At 43.7% G+C, this 11,889-nt stretch overlaps 1 protein-coding gene across 6 annotated transcripts in view; it reads left to right on the top strand.

The window, feature by feature from the left end:
- Positions 1-458: 458 nt before the first annotated feature.
- LOC131810151 (conserved oligomeric Golgi complex subunit 2-like) overlaps positions 459-11,889 on the top strand; it is a 29,192-nt gene continuing 17,761 nt past the window's right edge. For 5 of the 6 annotated variants that reach the window (XR_009345448.1, XR_009345450.1, XR_009345447.1 and 2 more), the window contains exon 1: positions 459-658. Coding sequence is in view for 2 of the 6 variants with exons in the window: in XM_059137759.1 (XP_058993742.1) it covers positions 587-658 (72 nt within the window). In the remaining 4 variants the exon portion in view is untranslated. The other variant, XR_009345449.1, reaches the window with a different exon arrangement.

The following is an 11,889-nucleotide window of genomic DNA, read 5'->3' as shown; positions in this document are numbered from 1 at the left end:
CTAAGGGCAGAAGCCGGGTTCCCACAGAGGCCTCCTCGCCCAGGCGGCTGCAGGGGCGGCGCACGGGGACCGGAGGCCTGACACCGGGACGCGCCCCCCACTCTGGACAATCGGCCGCAGAAGTAAAGGGCCAGCATCTGGCCACGGCTGTGCTTCCCGCGGGACAATCTCGGGAGAAGGTCCTGGAAGAGGCTCGCAGGCCGATTTTCCGAGGGAAAGGGCGAGGTGGGGAGGGAGCGCCCCTGACCCTCCCCGCCCCCCCTCTCCCGCTCACCCAGCATCACCAGCGTCCCGGCTGCTCCGCAGAAACTTACGCGAGGTTGTAGTGTCGCCCTCTGCCGCATGGGGGCAGCATCACCTGCTGGCTCAGCGGCAGCGGTCTGCACCCCTCTCTTGGCGGAGGCAGGCGCAGGCGGGCCTGCGGCATCCTCTTTCATTGGCCGAGGCGCGGACGCTGCCATGTTGGAGGAAGCAGTGCCTTCTGTGCGGTGGAAACGCCGTGGCTTCACCGGTAGCGTCGGGGAGCGCAGCCTCCTACCTTTTCTCCTCGCTCGAGTGTCGGTGCTGAGAGGCGGCGGCCGGCGGGATGGAGAGAAGTAGGATGAACCTGCCCAAGGGGCTGGACACGCTCTGCTTCGACAAGGACGAGTTCATGAAGGTGCGCACCTGGGCTCTGCTCCCCGGAGCCGGGCCGTGGGTGGCCTGCCCTCCTTGGCCCTCCGGGGCCTCTCCTCGGGCTTCTCCTGCGGGCTTCCTGGGCCGTCCCTGCCCCGGACGGGTCCTCGGCGGGGACCTCACTGCACTTCACAGTGAGTCTCTTGGCCTCGGGTGGGCTAGGTGCAGCCTGGAGAAAGCACTCCTGTGAAATCGTGCACATTGAATGAAAAGGCCTGAAAGTTCAGGGCAAGTGGTTTTGAGCTAAACGTAAAAGCCCCGGACGCGTAGGACCCGCCTCTGGTACCGTGCGGCACAGTCAGACCGCCGCTCCCCCGGCCTGACAGAAGCCTCCCAGTGCCTTGTGCCTAGAAGCTGAGCGACTGTGCGTTGAACACATCTCTGAATACACGTACTTACCAGGAATCGGGTCAAAAAGGCACTTAACCTAACGTTTATGCCTGACTTTCGTCTTAAGCTCCCGGAATGAGAAATCTGAAAGACTGTACTGTCGTTACTGGTTCTGGTCCAGTACTACAAAGCATACCAAGCTCCTTTTCTAAAGTTGCCCTACTTCTCTTGGTGAGGTCAGCCTGAAGCTGGCAGCAGATAACTGTAGGACATAAACTTACAGAATAGAAATTTAAACTGAAAAGACTTTACTGACAGGAAAGGTTCATCAGACATAGCCTTGAAAATGTCCCAAGGTTTGAATCAGAGCCAGGAGGAGCTTTATCTGTTTTCTGTATCCCTCTGGGTCTGTACTTAAACTATCAAAACGTATATGTTTAATTTCTAAGGATTGGGATTTAGTAGCTGGTTTCAGTGTTAAAAAGTTTTGGCTCTGTAGGTACCTAAAATTCTGAAAAGAGTTTGAATTTCTTACTTTTTTATGGCTTCAAGTCATAATATGTTTTTTTCTTTTTTGGGTTAACCAGCTAGTTCCTTTTTGATACTTGCATTCAGATCACATCTCCCAAACTCTGGCTTTAAAAGTGCTTATGTCTGGGGGCGCCTGGGTGGCTCAGTGGGTTAAATCCTCTGCTTTCGGCTCAGGTCATGATCCCAGGGTCCTGGGATCGAGCCCCACATCGGGCTCTCTGCTCAGCAGGGAGCCTGCTTCCACTTCTCTCTCTGCCTGCCTCTCTGCCTACTTGTGATCTCTGTCTGTCAAATAAATAAATAAAATATTTTTTTTAAAAAAGTGCTTATGTCTGGATCCTCTGCAGTGTGGCCATATCATTTTTAATATGTAGGGATGCCTAGACGAAGGTATATTGTACTCTTGTTCTTGTATGGTGATGTTAAGCCACTGTAATAAAAGGTGTAAATTGAATGGAGTGTCTGAAGGAGAGCACAGAGTGAATTCTCGGATCCAGAAACCTTTTGTTAATGAACGACACGTGATGAGGAGAGAGGTCATTGGAAGAAGAAAAGGCACACACACAGACTTAAAGAATCTCAAAGCACGGAAGTCTCTTTAGCTTGTCTGTCTTTGGACTTCGTCAGGCTTTCTTTGAGCCTAACACTAGCATTTTCTCGCACTTCCTTGCCCCGCCATCTTTCTCACTCTGAGCTGACAGAATGCCTTTGGTCAAAGCAGCTTCGGAAAATAGAAATCTCAAAATAGCAGTTCTAAAGTAGGACTTAGAGGTAGGAAGAGAGCAAACTGGGAAAGTGGCTAGAATGCCAGCAATTCCATATTCTTTCAAGGCTCTGACATTTCTGAATATAATGTACAATTTGTAGTGTTAATGAACGTGACCCCTTCATACATAGAAGGAAAATACATAGAACAGCTGTTCTGTGTAAAGTGGTATTGATCTTCTATGTGGCTGCTGGAGATAAAGGTTATATGCAATTTGTGTTTCCGTCAGAGAGATGTTTTGTTAAGTTACAGTTCCGAGGCAGAAATGAGTGGAGAGCTTGCTGGCAGGGTTGTATTTCTACATAGGTGTCTTGTTTGGCACATTTTGGAATGAGACTGGGATGGTAAAGGGAGATGGGGTGGGGCTGTGGGTTGCACCTTGGACACTGCATACATTGAGGGGTCCACGTTGATGCAGTCTTCATGGTAGAGCTGCAGTCAGGTTTACAGCAGGATGTTGCATGGTCATATCTGTTGAGTTCGAGCTGACTGGTGGCAGGAGACTACTTAAAAAGTCATGTTTATGAGATCTAATGAGAAATAGAAGGGGAAAGGTATGCAAAAGAGGTAGGTGATCAAAGTGCAGGAATGGCAGATGGGGAAGGGTCACCTGGGGCAAAGGCACTGGCAACATCATACTTTGTCGGCTTAGAAATACGAAAATCCTTTGGGTTGACAGCCAACTAAGAGATAAGCAGGACATAACGTATTGGTAGTAGGGGGAGAAAGTGTCATAACAGATAAATTAGACCATTTACATGGGTGTGCTATTGACATCACATGTAGCCTTCCTCTTCCATCTCAACATATGACTTCATCTCCAGTCGTACAGAAAAATTAGCAGCCACCCCACGGGACCTCCTCCATCGTGCTGATCATGATCCCATTCTTGTATTTGTCCCCTTCTCCTCCTCACCTGGTACAGGGAGGGGCTCTCCTTCCTCCTCGGGTTCAGTCTTCACTCTGGCTTGGAGTCCATGCCCTCCTGCCCTTCCAGGAGCCTGCGAGGATCCTCTCCCCTGCACTCCTTCCCATCATGCGCTCCTGTTTGATCCTCTCCCACTTGACTGCCCCACCTCTAGGTATTGCCCTGTCACTGTCGCGCATCACAGCCAGTGCTCAGGGGTTGACTTGACTTTCCCACCTTCCACCCTTCAGGCCCTGTCGTTCCACTAAAGAGTTCTTACCAAAACTGTTTCTAAGTCAGCGCACCTGACCTTTCTCTGTCTCCTTACTCGACATCACAGTAGACCAAATGCTCTGCATTGCTTCCTGTCTTTCTTCTACCTCTCTGATGTGTCTCCTGTGCAAAGTCATGCTCCTGGTAGCCACTGAATGCTGATTATGGGTTCAGCCCTGTGTTCCTTTCTTTCCCTAGATGACCTTTTGTGCAGCTTCATGACCACCTATCAGCAGGTCAGGCAGATTCCTGTCTCTGGCTCACACGCCTCCTGAGCACCAGTTCTGTGTATCGGACTTGCTGACCTTTCTTCTCGGATGTGTCTGTGGCCCCTCAGACTCATCAGGTTCAAGACGGAATTCATGAGCACCTCCTCCACTGAAAACCACCTTTCTTATTCTATTGCCTCTCTCGGTAAACACTTCATCCATTTAGCCTGGAGTCGGAAAACCAGAAGTCAACTCCTACTCTGTCACCTTTCCAAACTCTAGTCTGTCACACCAAGTCCTGTGGATTTCGCTTCCTAAACCTCTTGAGTCCATATACTTCTTTCCATCTCTTCTCGTACCTTTGCAGCGCGCCCTTGCCATCACACCGTAGAAGCTTCTCACCCAGTCTCCATGCGCCTTCCTTGTCTTTCTGGCCCCTGGTCTACACTGCAGGCAAGCCACTCTTGTCAGAATGCGGATGTGATCTTGTATGTACCAGGTGACTGGTCAGTCCACCAGCTCTTGAAAAACCATTTTCCCATGCACTCGAACGTATTTCAAAGAGAATCAGTCCCCCATGGGGTAGTTTTCCTTGGTAGACAGTTTCTTTCTGCGCTGAGCCAGTCTGCCTCCTTCGAACTTCTCTGTGTCAGTTCCTCTCTGGAACCTGTGGCTTCGTTGGCACCCCGGGTAGGCACATGATGACCTTTTCCATGAGAAGTGAAGGCAGGAGCCCTCTGGACGGTGAATGTATGTACCCTCATGTTCCATAGGTAAAAGAACCGTGTGTGTGGGTGAGGGGGTAAGTCGTTGAGGCTCCTCCCTGTTCTAATTGGGTGAACTGGGAATTTTGAGACAGGAAGCAGGTCCTGTGTGTCCTTGTTTGCAGGGAGCATGCATTCTGATGGACAAAACGGAAAAGGGGAAGAATGAGCAGCTGCTCAGATCTGTTTGTACTGTGCTGGCTGATTAGCTGTGACCTGCAGATGTGGGTCCCATCCTCGGCTCTGCTCTCTGCCTGCTTATGTCTGACTTGGGGCAAATCTCTCGCCTCCGGCCTTCTGTTTGCTTGTTAGTATAATGAGGTGGTGCTTATCTATGTGATCTTTGCCGGCTCCTCTGAAAAGACTCTAGTCCATCCTGGCTTGCAGATAAGGAAACTGAGGCCTGAGGTGTGATGACTTCCTTTAAAGCCACACAGCTAGTTGGGGCCAATCACAGGCCAGATCTCCTGACCCCCATGCATCAGTCCTTGGAAATCCTACTGTAATATGTTCCTTTCCAGAGGCCACAGGTGGGAACTGAGGGAAGTGGGACAATCAGAACATTAAGAATAGCGCAGAAGATGGCACAATGTCCGCATGCCTTGGCACCTGCATTTCACCAATAGGGCCACCTCTTACCTTAGAAGAAGTTCCCACAGGGCTGGTGATCTGGGTGCCTGGCCTGGAGCTTAGCTACGGTAAATGGGACCGGAGGGAAGTGATGGCTGTTTGAGGTGGACTTTGTTGACGGTGGCTGGAGATAGCAGCTGACAGAGGAGGAAGAGGGAAGAGTGACAGATGGTAGATAGCCGCAGGCCCGCAGGTCAGCCACTGTTGCCCAGGGTGGCCCATCCCCAGGAGCTGTCTTCGTATCACAGGAGCTGAGTGCTTACCCTGTGGGTTCTTAGTTCGATGTCACATCTTGATGACAAGATTCCATTCTCTTCCGCATCAGTTTGAGACAGACATCGTAATGAAATTCTAATTAGCCAAATATGGAATGTAAGCCTGGAACTCATTTTATAGAGAAATTTTCTTATGTGAACTACTTTCCCTGATGGTAGAGGAGTTGTGACGATGTAACATCAGATAAAGTTTATCTGATTGGCACTTGTAAGAAGGTTTCCCGGCAAAAAAGAACTGTTTTTTTGTTGTTTTTGTCCTCCCTTTTGATCTTTCCTTTCCATTCCTTTTTTTTTTTTTTTTTTTTTTTTTTTGGTCTTGTGAGCGGTCATCTGATTTATAAAAAGATGCAACAAAAAGTAAAATGGTACAAGATAATCAGTTTCAAAAAATAAAAAAGTGAGTGTCTTTAGCCATAGCTCAGAACAGAGGAACTGGGTAAGGAAAATTGCTTGTATGAACTGGCAACAGGAAAAGTTGGTAAAGGAGAGCTGAGGAACTCTATTAAGACATAGGAGTGAGGGGCTCCATCATCATCTGGCATTTGCTCAGTGTCATCTATATGGTTAGAGATGTCCATGATGGGAACTCCAGCAATCTTCTGGGTCTGGGTCTGGGTCAGCTGATGCCACAGTATAACACTCTGAATTACTTCTGTACTGAGCAGTCATCTGCATAGTTTGTCTTGTGTGTACGTGGTAATCATTTGAATCTTGGCTCTTTCGCAATCCTTAGAGCCTCTTGATATTTTCACCCCGGTTTCTCAGTTTCAGCCATTACACAGTCAGTTGTACAACTGGTACACTTGGCACACAGCCCGTCCATCATTGACCGGTCAAGTTTGGCCTAAATAGAAAAGTTGATAAAGTCGGTACCAACCAGGATGTGGTAAGTCGGCCCAGCTGTGTGTTTATATTGGAAAAAGCAGGAGGGATGTTGGGGGACTTCTCTTTCCTTGAGTGCATGGGATCCTTCTTTTCTTTCTTTTTAGGTTTTAATCTGTCCTTCTCTCAGAGAAGGATCTCAGAGCTAAGCATTCGCTTCCCGGTCACATACTTTCTTGCTTTCTCTTGCTTCCCCATGTTCACATCATGCCCATTTCTCCTTGCTTTTGATTTTCTAATTCACTCTTTGTAGTACCATAAAACTTATTTAAATAAAATGTTGGTCTACTAAGTTATTGATTATTAGTAAGTTCTTTGTTCAAAATTTGAGAGCAAGAAGTATTATGTAAATATATCTTTTTGTTATTTAACTAGTCTTACAACATTTAGCATCAAATTTCTTGAAACATTTAAACAAATTAATCACAAACTGGGACTTGGGCTCTTTCTTTCTTTTTTTTTTTTTTTTTTTTAAGTAATCTCTATACCCAACATGGGACTTGAACTCACAACCCTGAGATCAAGACCTGCACACTCCAGTGACTGAATGAGCCAGGTGCCCTTTGGGCTTTTTGTTTTTAAGTTCCTCAGGTGAGGGGGTGCCTTAGTGGCTCAGAGGGTTAAGCTTCTGCCTTCAGCTCAGGTCATGGTCTCAGGGTCCTGGGATCGAGCTCTGCATGGGACACTCTGCTCAGCATGGAGCATGATTCCCTCCCTCTCTGCCTACTTGTGATCTCTCTCTCTGTGTCAAATAAATAAAATCTTAAAAAAAAAAAGTTCCTTAAGTGATTCTAATGTGTGACCAGTGTTGAGAACTCTAGCACTGGATAATTCCTTTAAATAGCTCAAGAAATTAATTATGAAAAGCGAACTAAAAGCCTACATAGATTATGATTGGTGTTAAATTGAGGGGAAAAAAAGAGATAAAGAGAAGAAACCAGCTGGAACAGAGTGTATTTAGGTACTCAAATATTTGTTAGATGGATAAATACATTTACGGAATGTAGGTTTTTTTTTTTTTTGTCTCTTCATAAATATGTCAAATGGGTATATAAATTCAACAAAGGAGTTTGATATAAAATTGATGAAAATGTTAGAACAGAAGTTTTTTAGAATTTCAGTGTTACTATTTCATGATGCTTTTAAGATGATTTCTCTGTAGATGGTGGGAAGATCTTGTTAGCATATGTTTTTAATTTCTCAAGCTTGAATAATTTAGTCACCGAACAAAGATTTAGAATGAGTTTTGGGAGACACAAGTCCTAGATTATGTCCCCACCTAGCTGGGTCAGAGATTTGAGAGCAGGCGCTGGAGGGAAGAGCTCCAAGGACATTTTTGTATACATACTGATACCTTGGGCGGGAACACTCTTCCCACATTTCCTGTGGCTAGCCCCTTTGTGTCATTTGGATCTCAACTCATTGTTCTATATTTCCTGGTTCATCCAAGTTAAAATACATCCCATTTGTCACTCAGACCTTTACTCTGTCCTGTTTTCTTTTTAGCTGTGATCACTATTCATTAATCACTATTTGATCACTGTTCATTAATATAATGTTTGTTTACATATTTATTTTCTCATTTCTTCATTAGAATATCTGCTTCTTAAAAGCAGAGACCTTGTCTTTTCTTTTCATGACTGTGTCCCCAGGTCTTAGAGCAGAGCTGGAGTTGCATGATAAATATTTGAGGAATATTTATGGGATATACAGGGACATTTATTCATCTCTGTTGTCCATTGTTTTCAAGAATGGTTGGAAACACACACATACGTGAGCTCACACAAACTTTCTATGTCTTTCAACCCCTATGTAGTGTGCAGATTAGTGCTTAACTATTTTGGTTTTTTGTCTCGATGAAATGGGACATGTTTCAGGGCAGAGCTCATAAATTTCATATGCCCTCTTAGTACTTCTCATCTTTACAGAGTGATGGTTCTGGGGATTCTGCTTCTCGTGGAGATAGTATATAGTGATTTTATAAGTCCATGTATCTGGGAAGGAGTGTTTTACTTCTTGGCAGTTTAGAGAACTTCAATCTTTCCAAATTCCATGTAATTTTCATAGCATTAAAGCTACTAATTTCAGATTATTGGTAAGTTTTAAATGATTAATTCCCAGGTTACTTTGAATTAGTCTTTGTTTGCCATCCCTGATTGCAGCTAGTTAGTAAAGTAGCTAAACTTTTAAACTCTACTTGGTTTTAATTTTGAGTGATGTCACTGCTCCTCTGATGGTTAATGGTTCTTAATTACCTGCAGCTTGTCTGGTTTGCTCATTTATTTTCCTGTGTTCCAACACCTCTTGTGATCTACCAACTTCTGGCCTTTTGGGGGATTTGTACTTTAACTGGGTTCAGATAGGAAATACCCCTGAGTACAAAGAGAAGATATTTTTCTTCTAACTTCACTATCTCCTATTATTAATGTATTACATTGTTGTGGTACATGTGTTACAACTGATGAACCAGCATTGATACAGTATTAATTAATAATCCATGGTTTACATTAGGGTTCACTCCTCTTTCTAAAGTTCTGTGGGTTTTGACAAATGTATAATGTTATTTACCTACTGTTGGTATCTTACAGCCTAGTTTCATTGCCTTGAAAAACCCTGTACCTCATCTATTTGTTTCTTCTCCTCTCTCTGCACCCTCCTCGCTCACCCCTCAGCCCGGGATGTTTTTACTGTCTAGAGTTTTACCTTTTCAGAGGCACCTGGATCGCTTAGTTGCTAGGGCATCTGACTCTTGATCTCGGGGTTGTGAGTTCTATCCACCACATTGGGTATAGAGATGACCTAAAAAATAAATTAAAATAAATAATGTTGGTTAATTTTTACCTTTTCCAGAATGCCATAGAGTTGGAATCCTATAGTATTTAGCCTTTGAAACTGGTCTTTCACTTAGCAATATGCATTTAAGGTTCTTCGAAGTCTTGTGGCTTAATAATTCATCTTTTAATTGTCGAATAATCCGTTGTGTGGGTGTGGCACAGTGTACCTGTTCACCTATTGAAGGAGATTGGATTGCTTCCAAGTTTTGGCGCTTCAGAGAATAAAGCTGCTGTAAATATCCGTGTGCAGGTTTTTGTGTGGACACTAGTTTTAAGCTCTTTTGGGTAAATACAAAGGAGCACAATTACTGATCTTATAGTGAGAATGTGTTTAGTTCTGTGAGAAACTGCCAAGCTGTCTCACACAGTGCCTCCCATTTTGCATTCTGACCAAACAGTGAATGAGTGTTCGGTTGTCCCACATCCTTGCTAGCATTTGGTATTACTAGTGCTTTGGATTTTTTATATTCTACGTGATATGTAATAGTACCTAGTTTAAATTTGCAATTTCTTAATGACATACAAAGTTGAGCATCTTTTCAGATCCTTTTTTTTTTCTGTTTTAAAGATTCTATTTATTTATTAACACCACAAGCACACGGAGAGGTAGCAGCAGGCAGCAGGAGAGGGAAAAAAAGCAGGCTCCTCGCTGAGCCGGGGGCCCAGTGTGGGGTTCAGTCCCAGGACCTGAGCTAAAGGCAGATGCTTAACTGACTGGGTTTCCCAGCCACCGCTCTTTTCACATTTTTAAATTAGGTTTGATTTCTTGTTGCTACTAAGACATCTTTATATTATATTTCTTATTTTAAGTCCTTTACCATGGATGTGTTTTGCAGATATTTTCTCTACTCTGTGACTGGTCTTTTCATTCTCTCTCTTTTTTTTTTTATTTTTAAGATTTTATTTATTTATTTGTCAGAGAGAGAGCGAGCGAGAGTGAGCACAGTCAGACAGAGTGGAAGGCAGAGTCAGAGGGTGAAGTAGGCTCCCTGCGGAGCAAGGATCCGGATGCAGGACTCCATCCTAGGACGCTGGGATCATGACCTGAGCCGAAGGCAGCTGCTTAACCAACTGAGCCACCCAGGCATCCCATCTTTTCATTCTCTTAACAGTGTCTTTTACAGAGAAGTTTAATTTTAACAAAGTCCCTCTCATCAATTTTTTTCTTTTGTAGATCATGCTTTTGGTTTTATATCTGAAAAGTCATTGCCAAATCCAAGGATCCCTACATTTTTTCTTATGTCATCTTTAAGAAGTTTTGCATTTTACGTTTAGGTTTTGTGAAAGGTGTGAAAAGTTTGTTTTTATTCTTTTCATTTCTTTGTTTTTTCTTATCAATGTCCCATTGTTCGGTTCCATTTGTTGAAGACTGTCCTTGCCATTGAGTTGCCTTTGCCTGTGTGTGTGGATGTTTTTCTGAGCTCTCCACTCTGTTCCAAGGACCTGTCTCTTTTGCCAGGCACCTTCTGTCTTAATCACTGTAGCTTTAATAGTAAGTCTTGAGATTGGGTGGTGGCAATCCTCAATTTCCTTTTTTTCCCCGCTCTTTAATATTTTGTTGACTACTCTGGGACTCTTGGTTTTCCAGTTTTCCATCCAAATTTTAGAGTCAACATGTTGGTATCCACAGAATAACTTCCTGGCATTTTGATTGGGATTGCATTGAGTCTGTCGATCAGTTTGGGAAGAACTGACCTCTTAACAGTATTGAGTGTTCTTACCCAAGATTATGGACTTTCCACTTCACATCTTACCTTGCTTGTTATCTTTCATCAGAATTTTATACTTTTTCTCATATAGATCTTGTGCATATTTCGTTAGATTTGCACCTAAGTATTAATTTTTTTTGGTATGCTAATGTAAATGGTCTTGTGTCTTTAACTTCAAATTCCACTTGTACATTGCTGGTATATACGAAAGCAATTGACTTTTTAAATTTTTTAATTAAAATTCAATCTCATTAACATATAGTGTACTTTTAGTTTCATGGTTAGAATTTCGTGATTCATTGGTTGCATACAACACCCAGAGCTCATCCCAACAAGTGCCCTCCTTAATACCCCTCACCCAGTTACCCCAACTTTCCCCTCTCCAGTAACCCTCAGTTTGTTTCCTGTAGTTAATTCTCTTGTGATTTGCCTCCCTGTCTGTTTCTATTTTTTCTTCCCTTCTCCTAAATTCATCTGTTGTTTCTTAAGTTCCACATGTGACTGAAACTATATGGTATTTGTCTTCCTCTAGTTCCATCCATGTCCTTGCAAATGGCAAGATTTTGTTCTTTTTGATGGCTGAGTAATGTGTGTGTGTGTGTGTATGTATACCACATCTTCTTTATCCATTCATCTTGATGGACATCTGGGCTCTTTCAATAGTTTGACTGTAAACATTGGGGTGCTTTTGCCCCTTTTGTGTACTTTGGATAAACATCTAATAGGGCAATTGCTAAGTCGTTGGGTTGTTACATTTTTAACTTTTTGAGGAGCCTCCATACTGTTTTCCAGAGTTGCATTCCCACCAACAGTGTAGGAGGATTCCCCTTTCTCCACATCCTCGCCAACATCTGTTGTTTCCTGACTTGTTAATTTTAGCCATTTTGACTGATGTAAGGTGGTGTCTCATTGTGGTTTTGATTTGTATTTCCCTGATGCTGAGTGATGTGGAGCCCTTTTTAATGTGTCTGTTAGCCATTTGGATGTCTTCTTTGGTCTGTTCATGTCTTCTGTCCATTTCTTGACTGGATTTTTTTGTTTTTTGGATGTTGAGTTTGATAAATTCTTTATAAATTTTGAATACTGGCCCTTTGTCTGATACAT

Source organism: Mustela lutreola, chromosome 10 (genome assembly GCF_030435805.1).
Source record: "Mustela lutreola isolate mMusLut2 chromosome 10, mMusLut2.pri, whole genome shotgun sequence".
Lineage (NCBI taxonomy): Eukaryota > Metazoa > Chordata > Mammalia > Carnivora > Mustelidae > Mustela > Mustela lutreola.
Note: the sequence above shows the minus strand (reverse complement) of the source record. Positions and strands in the feature narration are given on the sequence as shown.